The sequence below is a fragment of the Musca vetustissima genome, unplaced genomic scaffold, assembly GCF_032173495.1.
Source record: "Musca vetustissima isolate MV318-11 ecotype Yass unplaced genomic scaffold, APGP_CSIRO_Mvet_v1 utg470, whole genome shotgun sequence".
Classification (NCBI taxonomy): domain Eukaryota; kingdom Metazoa; phylum Arthropoda; class Insecta; order Diptera; family Muscidae; genus Musca; species Musca vetustissima.
The window spans coordinates 266,714-286,926 of NW_026880041.1; the positions used below are offsets into that span (position 1 = coordinate 266,714).

At 33.5% G+C, this 20,213-nt stretch overlaps 1 protein-coding gene across 1 annotated transcript; it reads left to right on the plus strand.

Annotated features, from left to right (window-relative positions):
- Positions 1 to 17,572: 17,572 nt before the first annotated feature.
- Positions 17,573 to 18,694, plus strand: LOC133325332 (elongation of very long chain fatty acids protein AAEL008004-like). The gene is made up of 5 exons (XM_061534118.1): positions 17,573 to 17,843; positions 17,920 to 18,000; positions 18,059 to 18,221; positions 18,275 to 18,411; positions 18,482 to 18,694. Exons 1-5 carry the CDS (start codon positions 17,574 to 17,576, stop codon positions 18,692 to 18,694), a joined length of 864 nt encoding a protein of 287 aa, XP_061390102.1. The 5' UTR covers position 17,573.
- The last annotated feature ends 1,519 nt before the right edge of the window (positions 18,695 to 20,213 follow it).

Sequence of the window (20,213 nt, forward strand, 5' to 3'; positions counted from 1 at the left end):
GCACCAAATTTTCGTCTTTGGAATCCAATAGCAAAGAATCTACATTCATGAGATATACACTAAACGAAGCAAAATCGCGTGTTCTACAATCCTATAATCAGTTTAGACCATTATCTGGTTGCACGTCCGGATTATAAGAAAAGTTTAAAAAACACAGAAAATCCGGCTTCAAAAAGTCAGCATCTGTTTTTGCAGTGATTATATCGAAAAATCATACATTAGAACCATATTGTCCATGGAGTATTCTTCAACTTAGTCATGTGATTATCAGCGTTGTGTAGTTTAGCCAAAATCAGGAATTGAATTTAATCTCTCACAAGGATTCGTTGTTGAAAAGAAAGTTTTACAAAAGATATATATTCGATTTAACTGAATTTAATGACTCGAAACAAATGTAGTATTGTTGTGTTATGTAATACTACAGTGTTATGGTCAAAAATTTTTGGACTTATTCTAGAAATGTTACAACCTTTCACCATATTCTGAAAATATCTAAATTTCAATTGAAACTGATGACATATATCTGTATGAATCCCTAATACTATAAATAATATAACCAATCTTATTTTTCGATTTGTTGATGTTGTTGAATGACTGGTATTTTATTACCTTGCAAAATACGAAATTAGCAAAAGTCAATGTTCCAGCTCAAACAAGGTATTGGAACCGATGAATTAATTAATATAATTAGAATATATTTGCGTCAAAATAATGGCTGTGTTGTCAAAAAAAATGTTTTTATTAAAAATATAATCGTATCTTTAGGTTAATCTTTTTTTCATTCTACCAACAGTGAAACACCACTTTTACCTGCGTCTACATGTGAATCCATCGACATTTAAGTATTGACTTCGTTTGTTGTTTAATAACATATTGCAATTTCTACAAACTATATGCATACTATTAATGTTATTCTTAATTAAATCATAAGTAACTTAATTCAAAAAGACCATTATTATATGTACATGACACTTAACAATTGCAGTAATTACGATGATTTCAAATGCGCATGGGCATAATGTATATCGTCATGGATTAGGTGGACTATTTAACTTTGGAATTGATACTTGCAACTAGGTTCCACACGAAATGCCAATCTGTCCACAAATATATGGACAGACGATTAATACATAGCTTCACTTTTTAACAGATTAATACTTACATTACATCAATTATACTGTTAGAACAATATTATTAAAAAAAAACTGTATTCAGGGATATAACAATTACTGAGGACTAACTTTTTTACAGCTGGGTATTCATAGATGAGAAACACCGCATTTGGACAAGTAGCGACATCTCAGAATTCCATACGGACATAACTCAAAATAAATGTTGTACGTTTTATTAGTATGATAACACAGCAAACGTGTTAGGAATTTATGTCGCAATTGATATTGATCTATTTTATTCTTTCGAAAACAAACCAACTGATTAATATTTTTTAACTATCACAGCTGCCATCAACTTAACTCCTATAATCTCGAAATGATGAATATATTTGTAGACACAAAGTGTACAGTATCGATGTAAGGCCTTCTTGTTTTGAGCACGCGCTTTTATGCTGGTCTGCTTTACAACATGTATGACGAACAAAGAATGTTTGCATACTTAAGTCCATTCATACATATTGATGAGCACATTATTTTCGTACAAACAAACCAAAGACTACATTCTTCTTCTCTACTTGTTTCTTGTTATTACCAAAATGCTTTGTTTGCGTGTTGCTTTGTAATGTTACGGTCAAGGCCAAGACTTGAAGATTTGATCAGAGAATATTCTGAACTGCGGGGCAAAATGTCCACGAAAGCAATAGCAGCACTTCCGAACAGAAAACTGGTTATCGAGGTTATTGGTATGCTATTATAAATTCTTTACTAGCAGCACGTTACACCTATAAAACTAAGCTATTTATTCTTCTTCATATTGGAAAATTTTAGAGCATTTACAAGACTTAAAAAAATTTGCATACCTTAATCACTGCAACCCTATCCTGCAAAAACTGTTTATTGACGTCCGTTTTTACATTTATTTTTGTGATATCCATAATTTGTTACGCAAAATTGAAACACAAAATTATTTAACATTTTATTAATTAGTTTCAAGTTAACTTCGGGTAATGTGGATCACCCCCATATTTTAGAAAATGCTTGAAATGTTGCAGTACCGTCCTGATATACAGTGGTGGTCACAGAATTAAAACATTTACTGTGGTAAACATTTTTTGAAAAGCCCTCAATTCGTTTGAAGCATTTTTGAAAATTTTTTAATTCAGAACACTTCGATATACAGCACTTAAGAGATTTAGTGTGAAAATAGAAAATTATTGCATGCAATTTTTCCATAAATAACGGTTTTTATGAAAATACATCGACTTTGAAGTGGCCATATAATTAAAACATTGTGTGGTATTGTTTACTTTACTGCATTTTTTGAAAATATTTTTAGAAAAGCTCTTTAATTTAGTTAAATTATGTAAACTATGTACCGATAAAATCATTTACAGATAAACACATTTGAAAAAATCTGTAAAATCGATCAAAATTGCCAAAAATTTGTACAGTACACCTTACATTCAGATAATCACCCTTATTATAGAAAATAAAGGTCCGAATGCACCAGAAATTGCTAGAATTAGTAGAAAACAATAAATAATTCTCAAAATAAATAAATATTTGAAATAAAAACTCAAAAAATGGGAATTAACCTAAAGGAACGATTCAATTTCAATAGCCTTTACTGAAGAAGGCCGAAATATTTTTGCAGTATTTGAGAAAAAATCGATTGATATTGGTATTTATTATATCAAATCGACTGTTCGAGTAGTACAGAATGTATTTAATCAAAAAATATATCAGTCACAACAGAACGAACAGAAATCAACGTTTATGTTGACGAGTAAAGTTTTCTGGCACACAGCAGCATGATTGATGTTCAACTCATGACACTTAAAATCTATTGAACATGACAATATTTTTCCAAAATAATATTTTTTGAATCGAATAACTTCCACTTAATCTATTTTAGTATCAAGGAAGTAAAAATTTTACAGTTTGACAAATATTTGAAGTAGAAAATGCTGCTGTGTGCCAGAAACTTTTACTCGTCAACCTATGCGTTGATCTCTGTTCGTTCTGTTGTAACTGATATATTTTTTGATAAAATATATTCTGTACTACTCGAACAGTCGATTTGATATAATAAATACCAATATCAATCGATATTTTCTCACATACTGCAAAAATATTCCGGCCTTCTTTAGTAAAGGCTATTGAAATTGAGTCGTTCCTTTAGGTTAATTCCCATTTTTTGAGTTTTTATACCCTACACAACTATGTTGTCAGGGTATTATAGCTTTGTGCAGCCCCAAAAGTTTGTAACGCCGCGAAATATTGGTCCTAGACCCACCTTTAAGTATACCGATCGTCATATCTCGACTAGCTGAGTCGATCTAGACATGTGTGTCCGTCCGTCCGTCCGTCTGTCCATTATAATTTGTAAACACGATACAGGCCACAGTTATGGACCAATCTTCACGAAATTTTGCATGTAGGATGTGTTCTGGCCAATGAAGACCCCTATTGTTTTTGGGAAAGATTGGTTAATATTTAGGGGATGAAATGGACCAAATACTACATTTTTGTCGGTTTTTCTGGTCGCCCCAGAGGCCGCAATAATGGCTCGAACATCTCGAAATTTTGCGTGGAGAAGGGGATCGGGCCAAAGAATAAGCATGCATGTTTTGATAAAGATCGGTCAATATTTAGCGGGTCAAATGGACCCTGACTTTTGCGTGAAAAATGACAAAATTTGTATTCTATAGCGTATATATTTGTCCCTGATGTACATAGGCCCGAGAAGTTGATTTTATATCCAAGAGGAGTGGTTGACCTTTAAATTAATACCAATTATATTGTTGTATGTGCTCGGATGTGGGAGTTACACACAAATATTTACAGGTATCTCCGTATACGTATATTATTTAGTAACCCATTGCCATACTGGAGGGCGGAAATATAGCGCTGATCGCTTTGAAATGTTCCATGAGGTTCCAGTTATGGTCAAGGTCAACGCCTATAATTGTCGGTGATGATCAGATAATAATTTTGGAACGAAGTGGACCGAAAACTTAATTTCTTGTGTTATTTTCCAGTCGATCTATAGACCACAAATGAAAGCCGAAGGAATCTGGACAATAGCTGTACTGAATACTCGAAATATTCGGAAAATATGTCACTGTGAGGTGCTGTTTACCTCTAATCGGGCAAGAGGGTGAAAATATCACGAAATATTGCCCAGGCTCGGAATAAACATCCGCAAAAAATTTGAGTTCCGTGGTAGTTGTGTAGGGTATCGTATGGTCGGCCCCGTCCGACTATACTGCTCCGCTCACTGGTTATTTCAAATATTTATTTATTTTGAGAATTATTTATTGTTTTCTACTAATTCTAGCAATTTCTGGTGCATTCGGACCTTTACTTTCTATAATAAGGGTGATTATCTGAATGTAAGGTGTACTGTACAAATTTTTGGCAATTTTCATCGATTTTACAGATTTTTTCAAAAAATTTTATCTGTAAATGATTTTATCGGTACTTAGTTTACATAACTTAACTAAATTAAAGAGCTTTTCTAAAAATATTTTCAAAAAATGCAGTAAAGTAAACAATACCACACAATGTTTTAATTATATGGCCACTTCAAAGTCGATGTATTTTCATAAAAACCGTTATTTATGGAAAAATTGCATGCAATAATTTTCTATTTTCACACTAAATCTCTTAAGTGCTGTATATCGAAGTGTTCTGAATTAAAAAATTTTCAAAAATGCTTCAAACGAATTGAGGGCTGGTCAAAAAATGTTTACCACAGTAAATGTTTTAATTCTGTGACCACCACTGTATGTTTTCCTAATTAGTAAAAACAAACATCTAGCATGATTTTTATTACATAATTGCAATGTTGAAAATTTAGTTAAACTCTTATTGAATATGTGGTTTGAAAAGTTTTTTTTTTTATCACAAGAGTCAAACAATTTGTTTTTCTGAAATATAAAGAAGTTATGTAGAACTTCATATCGCACAATAGAAATGTACGTATAGCTGTAATTACAATTTATTTATTTTTTAAGCCAAAAAATGTTTTAAATAAAAATGTGTACCAATATAAAAACGGGGCATAATCATGGGGACTAGTTCGAAACATGGCCCCATATTAAAAATATTTCTATGAGGAAGTATTTTATATTTTGAAAACTCGATATGCGTAATGACAGCTGCTTCGGTTGGATAATGAAGCTAGACCGCAACTGGGGCGGTACCCTTAAATGGAGGCAAATCCAAAACATATATATATATATATATATATGCATTCATTGTTACCCAAGATTGCAATAAATTAAAATTTATTACTACCAATGCACAACCTGCCTTTTAACTTACTGGTCCGCATTGCCCGTCAAGTCATTTTTATTCGCAGTTTTGAGTTTCTTTTTTAAATATAATGCAATAACATTTTTCACAAAAACGACTTCAAATAGAAGAGATGACCGAACTTTTAACTTATTTTGAATCGATTGCATTTATTTGTATGAGATGCTAAAACCTTTTATGGCTTTCACAATAAAACCCATTTCGTGGGTTATGTCTTTTTGTGTGGTTCTAAAGTTTGTGATTTTATATATTTGCTAGCAATCATTAAAAAATCAAAAATTCGTAAAAAATCTCATAATAAAAAATTAAATGATTTTTTATAGAATCGCCAATTCATTGCGATTTATCAAATGTTATGTAAAAATTCATCAAAATATTATATTGGGTTGCGAAGTTGCAAAAACTCATACTCCTTTGCCGTTCCTCTCTACTACTTTTTTTTGATAAATACGAGTCATATTATAACCCGTAATAAATATATGAGCGCAAAACTATATCTGAACCATTTTAAGCGAACTTTACACATAATTTTTCCAAATTTTCATCTTTTGTAAATCTTCAACATTAAATCCGACGATTTGAACAGAACTTCATCCAGATTGAATTTGGATGTATAAGAGAAATGTGATGTTGATCGGAACAGTGCAACGTCATTGGTGCACCGTTTATATGAAATCGTTGAAACTTCTAGAATGGAGCCAAACACACAGAAAAAAACTTAACAAACTAGTTGGAATATATCTTTTGTCGGAATGCTCAACAAACCCCGATAAAAAGTAGTGGTGTGCTTCTAGCAGACCGTAATTTATAAAGTTTTAATTTATATTGCTTTCAATTTCAAACTGCTAATTAAGTAATGCCACCAACGGTTTTATTATGTAGATATGTATTCGCAAAGAACAGTTGAAATTCGCCTGCATATCTACTTTGGCTGAAGTTATATTAACAGTATTTCGATTTATATATATATTTTTATTTTCCGTTTTGTTTTTTTAAGTGTTATGGTCAAGGTTAGTACAGATTTGCTTTGTTGAATTGATCAGGGCAGGTAATTATGACCTCTGCAAACACCAATGCTTAGAATGTGAAATAAAAACGCAAGCAGAAAATAGTTGTGATGGTCATTGGCTGGTCCATTAGCTTATTTGTTGAAAATGTATTGAGTATTTTTTTCAGTAATTTCATTAAAGATTATGTAATTATGAGCACTTTCTTACTTTAACAACTATACAAAATAAAAACAAACTTTCATATCAGAATAATAATGAAATTAAAACATCTCATTTGTTTATGTCGGATCCATCTGTTAATGCGGCCCCATTTTGGCGGTTAGTTTAAGGTTATTGGCATTAGGACAAACTAAACTGCAAATGAACAATACAAATTCCAATTGAAATTGCTGATAGTTTATGTCAATTTACAATGTGATCCCTTATTAAAATGATGGACGAGTTGTTCTTTGTCGAGTCAACATCCACAGCATACGCTCGGAATTTTTTAAAATACTGCAAATGTACGAATATCAGTCACACACATATCCGACCACCCAGCTACATATATGATTTTACACATATATTTCCATTTTTAAACACGAGGCGAATGGTGAGTGATGAATACAAATGAAATAAATTCGAGTTAGTCGAAACGTGCTTCCAAACAAAAGACTTAAGACACGAACACGCCATCGACGCCCATTTGTTGTGTTTCTAAGATTTTAGTTTCCGCAACAATTATTCCATAATAATGCTAAACAATGGCTATAAAAAGATCGTTTCTAATTCCATAATGCTTACCACCTTCCAGTCAGTGCCCATTGAACTCGACAAATACAATTTATCTATTCATACATATAATTATGTGTTTATTGTTGTTGTTAAAATTAAAAAAGGAACCTCAAGCCTATTGCAATGCATCTTGGTACTAAAATAGTAATTTTCAAATACTCAACTCGGTTTTGGGTTTTATTTATTTTTTTTTTATCCGATTAAAATGAAATGTTACCATTAACATACTACATGTGTTGTCTTTCCTTGGATCAATAATATATAAATAATATAGAACCCACAATTTAAAAGATATTTTAGAAAACATTTGAAATACCAATAAAGGTGGTGTTAATGTGGAATATTACAAATCTCTTTCTACTTTTTATTTCATTAAAGGAATCCAATGCCCCCTCCACCACTTCTCGATTTGATTAATGTTTATTGTGATTATCAATAAAAATAATTCAGAGTGTAGCAATATTTAATTTGTGTATGGAGAAGTTGTTCGAACTTCGTCTTCGTTTTTGTTTGCTTGCCATTCATGGTAGACTTTCGCAATATTAGTATGCGACAAATCTACTAAGGAGTAATGAAATTTCGTCCTGTGCTGTTTTTTTTCAAGCTGACTCAAAGTATAACACGATACATTCAAAGGATATATATTCTAAAATGATTATCTCTAATTGAAAATACGACTAGAATATACAGTAAACCACGGATATCAGAGAAACACGGACATAAGAAAATGTTTCACCCATATAAGACAACAGTTTATTATACAAAATATATTCATATAAGAAAACCCGCTTTTAAGATCAAATTTTTCTATTTTTTTGGATGATCCTATATACTGTATAACTCGTCAAAATATTTTATTCAAATAGATAATTGTATAGAGAGAAGATTAGTAAAAATTTTTGTGGCAATGCTTCCATATCATATTTGTTAAACTTGCACAGAAAACTATCTGTGGTTTTTAAAAGCCCTTTACCCCTAAGTCTGTTTTTACACGGTAGATTGGTTCCAGAAGAAGCCGTGTAAAAAAAACCGTGTAAAAAAGACATTGATCTAATACATAAAGGGAATTCCCCTAAATTAGTGCTATTCACATTTGCTTTGACCAGTAAAAATTTGTTGTACGCGCTAAAGGGGAATTCACTTAAATCTTTAAGCTGCATTAGTTCATTCTCTACAATAACCTATATCAGGAGTTAAGAACATGTGTGTTAACATGAAACGCATTATCAGTAAAATTGATTTTTTGAGTAAATGCGCTATTGAATAAAGTAATCATATGATTTTCTGTAATTATATGTTTCTCTGTCTGTTGAAATCGAAATAGAATCCGCAATATTAAAAAACATATATTGACACCAATTTGGGAATTTTGTGATTTAAAATGCTCGAAATAGGTCGGCTGTTTGTGTGCTATAACTACATAAATATTGATGACTTTATGCACCAATTAACCATTCGTGTTCATGCAGAATTGATTTGCTAATTAATTTTTAAATTTCTTCGTTTGACGTTCTAAGTCCATTAATTCAATGAAATTTAAAATTAATTTTGAAATGTGTATAGAAATTAATCAAATAGAACCAAATTTCGCGTAACCGTCCGTATAACAGATAAACTCTTTCCTCAGAATTATCATTGAATAAAATGCCCATAGCAAGGCCAAGGCGTTTCAAGGCCCATATACGTACATATATAATTCAACTCACCGGCAAACCCAAACCAAATTATCTTTTTTTAATTCACTATTATTCACAACAGCACAGTTTTACGCGAGATAGTTCCCAATTCCGTCCTCACAATTTCTGTAAAACTTATTTTCATTTATTTTGACAACATATGTATGTACATATACATATATATTTTTTTAATTAAAAAAAATATAAATTTTGCATGTATACGGTGACAGCAAACTTTATAGTCAGTAGTGCAATTCTGTAACATTTGCTGATTTTACCGCTAATATCGGCTAAATTAAAACACATATTTTAAACATACAAATTGAAAATTGTGTCAACTTTTTTGTTTTGTTAAATTACAGACTTTGTTTGTTAATTAACGAAATTATAAGCAAATACAAATTTGCCGTTATCGAAGTAGTCGATAATTATGTCGTTAAGTCCTGATTTATATTAGGCGAGTTTACTTGCGGCAATCATTATCGTTCCCTTTTGAACTTGCTCCATGCGTCTATACAAGGCAATTCGGTTTCGAAGATATTTCTTTTTTCATTTGATGTCAATAGTTTTTTCACATTTAAATAAATATAAAATGTCAACAAATACGAAATACACAAAACGAATTGCCAGAAAATTGTCGGTACGAGCAATTTTTTTCCATTTCTATTCCCCTACAGTCAAAGACTTGCCGCAAGTAAACTCGCCTAATATAAATTGGGACTAAGCATTTTTTCTACATTCAAAGAATAGTGAGGTAGTAGATATTCCGTAACTGTTTAACGTAACTGATAACTACAAATTTTCATTTGCTTTTAATTTCGTTAATTAACGATGATGTTCGAAAATTTCGTTAAGTAGTTAAAAATTGGCCGTTGAGTCCTACCGATTCATATGAATAAATTGGCATACATTTTATATTTTACATGAAAAATTACTATTTTTAGGCTATTTTCGCACATTGACTGATCTCGAAATAGCGAGAATCCCTTATACAGATTTTATCTAGGAACCAAAACTATCATGAAGTATATTGAGAGAAGCACCAAGCAAGGCATAGGACACCTATACTGGCATATGTTAATTTCGAACTTTTAATTAGAACTACGACAATTTAGGTTCGCCATATGTGTTTGTGTGTGAATAAGCACACAACAAAGCAAAGAAGACTAAATTTGTTTATGCAGACAAAAAACAAAACATTGGCTACCCATACCCGTCAACGTACATATGTATATGCCTGAATGCGTATATTGTACACAAAAGCGGCTGCTTGCCACATATTACTAGTGAAAATCAAATATCTTTTTTAGATCTTGCACCCAGCATATACTCTATGGTACACTCCGAAGAGTAGATAGGTTTGGTGTTTCTAGTCAGCGGTTTTGTTTTGGAATATGTAAGACATGAATCGAACGAACTATAGCGAGCTATAATAGGGCTTTTTTCTTCAAAATCTTAAATTCAAATTAAATTTTAAAACTTAGATATTTCCTTAGTAAATAACTATTCTTGATTAAAACTTAGTTCTCACATGAAGTTAAGAGAGTATAAGACAACATACTGCAATAAAATAAAATAATTTATAGAAATTCACTGAGATAAAGATTGTTTACTAGGTATTGCCATTTTTTCGTGTTCATTTAAAAAGGTTTAATACTAAGTGAGACCTTTTTAAATTAAATTTAGTTCGCTGCTCCACTGGGTATTAACGGTTGTGTTTGTGTGTGTTTGCTGTATGTTTTGAATGACCAAGCAAAGAAACCGACGCTGGCTTGCAAATATGAATTGTTATCGTCGATGTTGCTGGCGGTTGTGGTGCTGCTGGCTCATACTGAAAGTGAAGCTGAGCAGTAAGTCAGCCGAACAGGTGACAAGATCGAAGTAAATCGAATAGAAGACGGATACCTTCCGACCAGATGATGTTAGTCTGCTGTTAAACCGTGAACTAGTCGCATGCTTCTCGGACATTTGCGCGGAGGTAAAATCGATTTGTAAACATATATTAAAAAAAGGAATTCACCAAGAAAATTCTCAAAATACGTATACATCAACCGAACGTGTGCGTGCGGGTTCTACCAACAAACGATATTTGTTCTTTGCAATTAATAGTTCTTGTGTCTCGAACCTAAACAACAAAAACCCATCATCGAACTTGTCCAACGGAGAGTCGAATTCTACACATCTGCAGGACGACTTTAAAGGGAAGCAAGTCAGGAATCGAAGGCAAGTAAACTATTCGCAATTCAGTTACAATACGAACAATGGGACTTATGATTGGCAGCGTCCTTGTGCGATAAGGATGTCGAGACTTGTTTTGAATAGCTGCTAGTTATTAAGACACTATACTTTTGGTTGGGTTTGTCTCTTGCCCCTTTGTATCTATCGACCTCGAGATCGCTATTCGTCTTGGTTTTTATTTAGTTTTTAAATTTCAATTCGAATTAGCACACAAATGACAAAAATATTGTGGCTATCGCATCAAAATTGACAGACGCCTAAGCTTCAAAGCTCTCGTCTCGAAGGGGCGATATGTGGTGGTCATTGCATTGATCTGAAATTCAAATGATGGTCCGAACAAATTATCGATATCTATCCACACAGTTTTCAATGATCAATTTCATATAGATCGAAACATATGTGTTAGTGTGTGTATGTGCACATGCCAAAGTGGTGGCTGCGCTGGTGATGGAAGATGTTATGAAAAGTTGTTGTAGTTTTTTTTTTTTTTTTTTTTTGGGTAATAGCTTATTGGTCGCCACGGGCAATAATGGTGTAAAGCGCACTAACAAAAACTCGCTCAACAAAACCAGCAAAGTACGGATGGAATTTTGGCTGATGTTGGAGTTTTGATCAATTCCGAAACGCCCTTCACTTGGATGACACTGTCAGTGTATGAGCGCAGTTGTGTGTTGGCGAATACAACGATATATGCGAGCAATAAAATTGACTCCATTTTACAGATCAATCGGCAGAATAGCGCATGCTTTTTGGTTTGGTTCGTTTGTTTGTTTATTTACTCTAAGTACAAACACGGCTTGGACAATTTACCGCCCGCGAACTGAAACGGAAATTGTTCCAATTTATCGACTGCGGTTTTACCCCGTTGGTGATAATTGGTTGTTTGGAAAATAAATAAACGTTTCGCTAAGTATGAAGTAACCTCGCAAGTTCGTCATCGAGTCGGGGGTATTCTTGATTTGTTGTTGAAATGAAATTCGTAACACACAGACATACAAATATGAGTGTATACGCGTTCACCCAAGCTTTTGTAAGAAGTCTTAACTCAGCATAAAAACTGATAATGAAGAAAACTGCGATATTGTAGTCTGATCAAAGAATGAATCAAAACAAGTTCGTAGCGTGGCCACTAACCTCTGCGTACAAGAATTGCGCTCCAAACAGCAGTTCGATAACATGGCGTCCTCCACGCCAACTTTGCTCGTGGTTCATTTGTGTCGACAAATTCGTTATTCAATGAAAACTGGTATTTTTGTTTCCGGAGAGTGTTTTCAAAAGATGAAGTTCTTCTCAAGTACAAGGTCAACAACATAACTCTTCGATAGACGGTTAGGTCTGGGCGATTACACGACCAAAACAAAAAGAATTAATCAAATTAACAATTCGATTAACACAACAAGCAAAGTCTTCAGAATGCTGGCGAACCGAGTTAGGTCCGTTCCATAATTCCAAGTTGAATTATGTTTCTTCCTTAGTCGGACCACTCTAAGCAATTACAATCTTAATTGTCAATAATTAACGTAATTCTTGATATACATACATATATTTCACAGACGTTAAAATTTGTCCGTCCCATAGAAAAGTGAAAACTTAGTGTAATTAAATTCATGACGAGATTTCGGGACCATCTTGTTGGTATTAATAAGTACTAAATAATTATTAATTACTTCCTCAGGCGTTACACTTGTGTAGCTTCGGAGCACGCAAGCGTGAATTTTTGTCACTCATGTGCTTCACGTTATGCAGTCATCATCCTCCAACTACACACCCTAATTTGCCCTCTGCCCCAGCCCACAACATACCAAAACCACCTAAAATATTATTATAATTATTTTCAACGCCAGGCCAACATGGTCATAAAATGGAAATATCAAGCAAAAATAAAAAATAATAACAACTATGCTATTGAAGGTGTACATGGTTGAAAATGTAATCGGGACTTCCATGGCTGAAACAATCTGCAACCATCAATAGGATTTTGTTTGCAAAAAATTAATATCTCTAGAAACTTGAATGCTGATGATCAGATACATACACACACAATAAAGCACAAAAACAAGTATATTTATTTAAAGTGCAAATAATTAAAAATTGTTGTTATTATTGTTAATCAAAAATATTATTAATCATTACTGAGCGTATAATTCTGGATGTTTACGTATGCCGAAACAAAAGACTTAAGACACAAAGGCAAAGGGTGTGCCCCTCATCTACAGATGCCTTAAATAATATTTATTTTGTCACACATTCTAAGCAGACATTCGATCGCTATGGAAATTAATTGCAATCGAAAGCAACCTGTGTATGTGGCAGATCGGCTTCTAGACAGATTTATCTTAACGCTCGTCATTCGTCGACGGTGTAGTTTAGACCGGCCCCGTTCATTCCTTATTCCTACGACAACTACCTCACCGCCTTTCTCCCGTCGAAAGTAGTTGGTGTTTTGCAAATGTCCAGCAAAAACAGTTGTTGTCGTTATGTCAGTGTGTTATGCAATATCTCAACACAAATTATTCAACATTAATGCAAATTTGCAAATCAAAATATTCACTATTTTTACTTTTATTGGTATAATCAATTGGTCAATAGAATGTCACAGAGGGCATAGTGGACGGACTGATCGACAATTATGACCGCTCGAAAAGTGAAATGTCGTGGTGCCCTTAAACTGAGGCAATTGTCACCCATTTCGCAGTGATGATATGTCCGATTAAACGACGATCGAAACGAACAAACGTAAAAATACAGAATCAAATGGTTATGACATCTTCGAGCAGCAACAGGTCCACTTAACGATTAAAAATATATTTTAAAATGTTTACTTCAGTATTGTCTAGCCACCCGGAATACCATAATAATTCCAATGGACTTTAGACCATCAGAGCGGTTTGTGTGTATTATCAAATAGTTTCTATTGGCATTCGCAAAAAATATATTATAGATAATCGCAGAACTTCCCACTACATAGTTCGAAATAATTTGTCAAATGAATTCTCGAATATACGAAATCTTTTTCAAATTGATGTTGCTGTTAATTCACAATTTTGGAACCAGAATCTTTCACCAAAACAAGATTAATAATTGCTAAAACTTTCCATTTAGAATATGTTTTTATTTTTGCTGCAACCATCCCAGAGAATTCCGGCTCATAATTTATGGCAAACAAATATCCAAAACACTGGCAGGAGACAATGAACTTGTGTGTAATTCGCCCACTCAATTGGCTATTAAAGGCATCTCAAATGACAAAATTAAAACTCGAACCGACATTACGGGTCAAATACTAATCGGTGTGAATCATTGTTATTGTGAATGTGCTGATCTTGTTATTTTCGTATTTGTTTTTGTTTTGCTTTTTTTTTGCTAGTAAAACTACCATCCAAATTTGTAGTCATTTTGGCCATGCCGTACGAGCTTCGCATAGACAAGTGCGGCAATATAGGAAATTGTCAGCATCATAATTGTGGGAGCATGAAGCGCGTCTAGTGCCTTAGACCGTAAAGTTAATGAAAACACGCATTGGGCCACAGAACAAAGTATACGACGTGATCATAATGAATGTGCGTATGGAATTTAAATTTGGACATAGTGGCGGTAGCCACACGGAAATTAGCGAACGAAAAATACATTTGGGATTCCACACTTCGCGTTCTACTAAAGTGACAAGTGGTGACGTCGGCCTCTCAACGATATCAATGGCTATGCCTGTGTCTCAAGCAATGCGTATGGCCATTACAATATAAATTTTCACGAATTTTTAATCAAACTAAAAAATCTTGAATTGGAAAATTGTCTGTCGGAGGAAAGAATATATAAATATGTATCTGTATCCCCATTCTGCTGCTGTTTTGTTTTTTAAATGATCCACAATAATTATCACGATTAGTCTCATTAACGACGGACCATGTTCAAAATATAAAGAAACACGCAGAAATTCTATTCGCCAAATGTTGAAAGGTCATCGCACCGAAGACATTCAGTCTACTGGAAACATCTATACAACAACATCCTCTGAAAGCCATAGTAATCATTTAAAACATTCCCCTCGGGATGGCGGTTTCTTTTTCTTTCATAATTATTAATATACATCCATCCATATGCAAATGGGTAAACATATTTATAGATAATGAAACAAAAGATACAAAACTAACGATTGTGCAAAGTAGACAAACGTGCTGTCGCCGTTCTTCCTAAGCGATTTCTCCACTTCATAAATGCGACTGTGTGACGGAAATCGGGCATTATGTTACCATTCTTCTGCTGTGCTACTAAAATCTTTCTGGAAAAAGACATATTTCAATAATTCCATTATATAAATTTCAAAGTCCAAAGTGGATAAAATTGATTCGCATCTCCATTATAAACTGGCTTTGAAGGCAGATGTACCCGTTCGATTACTTCGGTTGTTTTTAATGTTCGTTTTCTAGTTATCATGGAATATTACCACTTGTGATTTACGTCAAGATATTTGGCGAAATTATGAACCAATGAATTCAAGAACAGACTTTGAACAATGAATGCAAATTAAAAAAGCAACCTATACACTATAGAGGATCTTACCGGTTTTGATGCAAATATTAAGAACGGCTTTTGTTGAACATTTTTAATGGAGCGCAATTATATTGATTTGCAATAAATTATTATTCTTCCCTTCACAATTCATTCTTCAATTCGTTTTCACTTCAATGCATTTCGGAACTCTCTGTTTCCAGATGCAATGGCCGCCAGATTGTTAATTTAGTTAAATGCAAAGTTGTCAGGACATGTAATATGGCTAATCAATTCATAATTCCTGATTTCTTTAATATTTCAATAATCACAAAATTGTATCAAAACAAAAGAAAACAAATTTGTGATTTTTCAAAATAATTCTACACGAAAACATGATTTAATATTTTGTATTTTATTCTCAAAATCTGCTATTTTAATCACTAACATTTTCCATTTTCATTTTATCGATTTCTTAAATAACTTGATATCAATCTGGGTCGTTCGCATTGGCGAAAACGCAAATCATCGCTCGGATTCTTTAATGCAGCGTTCCTGACTCAGCTTTTTATTTTAAATGTTGTTGTTTTTTAACTTAAAGTAGTGTTAATATTGGTTCATTGCATATTCGAGCAAATGCATGTCTCACAATTATCTTTGCAAGTTCTTTGGTTGGTTCTTCATACACTTTTGTACATATATGTATATAGATACATATAAATATATTTGTACGGCGAATAACTGTTACAATGTCACTTCATTCACGGTAACCAGAGTTCATTTCGAAAGCGAAAAATAATACCGTCGAAACAGTTTGGTCAAAATATCATCATTGCAATGCAATGTGAAGTAGTCAATCGAAACCTTTGCCCCGGGTCTGTGAAGCATGACATTGCAATCCATGCCACAACACACAAATGTGCAAATATCAAGAACCAAGGATCATGCGTGACACCTTCCCCGATACAAAAATTAATTTATGAATGTGGCATTGTACACGGAACCCCAACCAAAGAACAAGGCCACATTAGATACACATGAGGAAAATATAAATATATATATATATATATACATAGATCTTAAACAACTGTAAAATTATTATGCAATATTTACAATGTCAACACGTATTCTCTACCCGAGCGACATCACTTTGGGAGATAGCTATACTACCATTAACTAAAACTAAAGTGATGCGTTATTTGGGGTACACGCTGGCTAGTAACCTACTTGAATGCTAACATTGTGATGCCTTCCTACCAGTCAATTTGTGCAACGGCGCCCCCCACATCCAGTCGTACTTTACTGTTGAATATAATTTCACACTATGATGTTTTGTTGCGGAAATTTTCTGCAATTCATTGTAACACATGTTCACTGAATAGAACCGATCGCAAAGTCATTCCCTCCAAACAAACACGGGCACCTTAATCGTTTGCCACAATTAAGCATAGATGGTTGTGACTGTCGTGAAATTGGGCAAAACTGAATAGAGAATGGTTGAAGTGGTACCTAAGAGTTACGCTAGTTACTGCGATACACTCGAGGAAATCCCACACGTAAACTTAAATACATATATCGGCGAATCGAATACAATATAAATATTATTCGAAACTATTTATTTGGACCAGAAGTATAAGATTACAAAATATTTGCAATAAGTGCATTTAGACGAATAGTTTTTTCTACATGAATATTTTAAAAATAGTTAGTTTTATTATTTTGTATGAACACATTTCAAACGATTAATAGAAATGAGTTAGGAAATGCAGTGCATTCTCACTGAAAAATTGTAGATGATTTAATACTTTCGAATGATCAGTAATATTTATCCCCATGGCATAATTATTATGAGTTATCCCTTAGAAAATGATTCGGTTTGGAACTTTGCAGTTATTTCTAGGATTTTAATCGATTTGTTATTGCCATTTTTATTTCAGATAATCATAAAAACAGCAATGTCCACCGTTACTTTAAGTATAAATGAAACAAACACAGTCGTTGATAGACTGGTGAATTTCTTTGTGGAACATGAAGATCTGCGAACGAAAAACTGGTTCCTTTCTAATGCTCCCGGCCCTCTGTTTACCATTTTGGCCGTCTATTTATATTTCTGTTTGTATGCTGGTCCGAGGTGGATGCGCGATCGTAAACCATTCGAATTGAAAAACACCCTACTGGTCTACAACGCTATCCAAGTAGTGCTAAGCTGGGTACTTTTCTATGAGGTAAGTGCTTGATATCGATATGACGATGTTCGTCAGAAGGCAAGAACGGCAACTTAAATGCTCAATTTCATTACAGGGTTACAAGGGAGGATGGGGCGGTCATTACAACTTCAGATGCCAACCCGTACTATATGCCACCGATCCAATTTCAATGAGAGTAGGTTATGCACGCCTAGAAATTTGAACACGCATTTAATTGGCAAATTCTATTTCAGATGGCCCGTGCAGTATGGCTGTACTATATTGCAAAGATTACCGAACTCTTGGACACAGTGTTCTTTGTATTGAGAAAGAAGGATCGCCAAATCTCATTCCTTCACTTGTACCATCACACTTTGATGCCAGTGTGTGCCTTCATTGGTGTTAAATATTTTGCAGGTAATTCGTTATGGAAATTATTCCATATTCCTACTTACACATACTTTTTGCAGGCGGACATGGTACTTTACTCGGATTCATCAACTCCTTCATCCACATAATTATGTATGCCTATTACTTGTTGTCGGCCATGGGTCCCAAGGTACAAAAATATTTGTGGTGGAAGAAGTACATCACTATCTTGCAAATCGTAAGTACATCCCCAGAGCAATGAACGGACCTATGAATCAATTGTAACACGTCAATTTCCCCCTTCTTAGGTTCAATTTTTGATCATTTTTGTACACACTCTCCAAGTTCAATTCCAACCCAACTGCAACTTCCCCAAGCCCATTGCTGCTTTGCTGACATTCAACGCTGGCCTCTTCACCTACATGTTCAGTTCGTTCTATGTGAAAAACTACAACAAGGAGCAGAAGAGGGAATCTCTCAAAAAGGAAACAGACAGAAAGGCAGCTCTTAAACGGGATTAAGTCAATTTACAACTTTGTTTGTCATCACATCACATTTTCGGGGTTTCGCGATGTTGTGATGCCGTCGCGTGCCTACCAAGCCTCAAGTCGCAACCATCCTTTTCTATGTTTTTCTCTGGGTTTCAAGCTAAGGGTTCTCCATTCAAAAATGTCTCTTGGGCCTTTTGAAGAAAGGCTAGAATAACACTAAGAGAATTTACTGCTAATTTTGTTTTTATGTATAGAACGTATTCTAAGATAATTATGTATGTAGCACTTTGTTAGGTTAAGATATTGTTGCTCTTCAAGCATTCATTAACGTGGATGAATAGATCCTCCATTGTTTACAATATAAGAATTATTTAGTAATTGTTATCATTAAGCAAAAAAAAAAATTTTTTTTGATAAACCAATTGATATGAAAAAATAAAGTTAGACAATTTAATTAAACTGATATGTTATATTACGGACGATAAAATACGATGAAATAGACAGACAATTGTATAATCTCCGTTTAGATCAATGGCGAAGGTTTGACTGGATACCGAAGTACAAAATAACTCTCAGAGATCAATAAAAATGAAACTAAATTTACAACGATGATCCTGCTGTCATAGAGAAAATGGCAACATACACTGGTGGCCAAAACTTAAACAATTAAATTCTTTTAAAAATAACTTTTCAAAAATAAAAATATCTTGTATCTTGCATTTTATTCAACTAAAAAAAACAAAGCATTAATGCAAAATTACTTATTATTATTTATGGATAAAGGAATCGTTTCAATTTTTGCCTGGACAAAACCTAAGCAACTCTACATACAGCACATACAGTTTTGGTTTCTACTATGCAAATACTATGTTTTGGTTTCTACACATATTTCGATTCTTATAGATCATTTTTAAATGGATTTTACTTACTGCCAAAAAATATGAAAATGGATAGAAACAAATACATTACTCCGATAAAACAGCTAATTACCAGTGATTGTGAGAACAATTTATCACAGAAAATGATTTCGGAGAAATATTCCACGAATAAATCAGATCCTCCAGATCAACATATTGTCATAGCAGTAAAAAATACCCATTTAAGAGTTCAACGGAATCTGTGAGACAGTATCGTTGAATAAAACCTTAAAAGCGAAAGCGAGATTGCGACAAAAATTCACTGTGAAATGTTGATCAAAATAAATCGAACGGGAAGAGCGAGTAAATTTACGTGGAATTGACATCCAGAATAAGAATTGACATGATAAATGTAAGAGGAGCTTAAATAATTGTTGTATTGTGTATCTATCAATGGCCTTTTAGGCTTTGTTGCAAAAAAGCGAACATTTTTTTAAATAAATTTTCGGTAATGTTCTGGCATTTAATTCAACGGCAGAAGTGTATCGAACACACGTCGAGCTGTTCTATAACACACTTAACACCCGTTTGAAGTCGGCTGTAATCATGTTTTTCTATATAAAAGATTTTTTTAAAATAAAAAATGCACGTGATGGTAGTATAATTGCGTATAATTTGTTTAAAATGGCAAA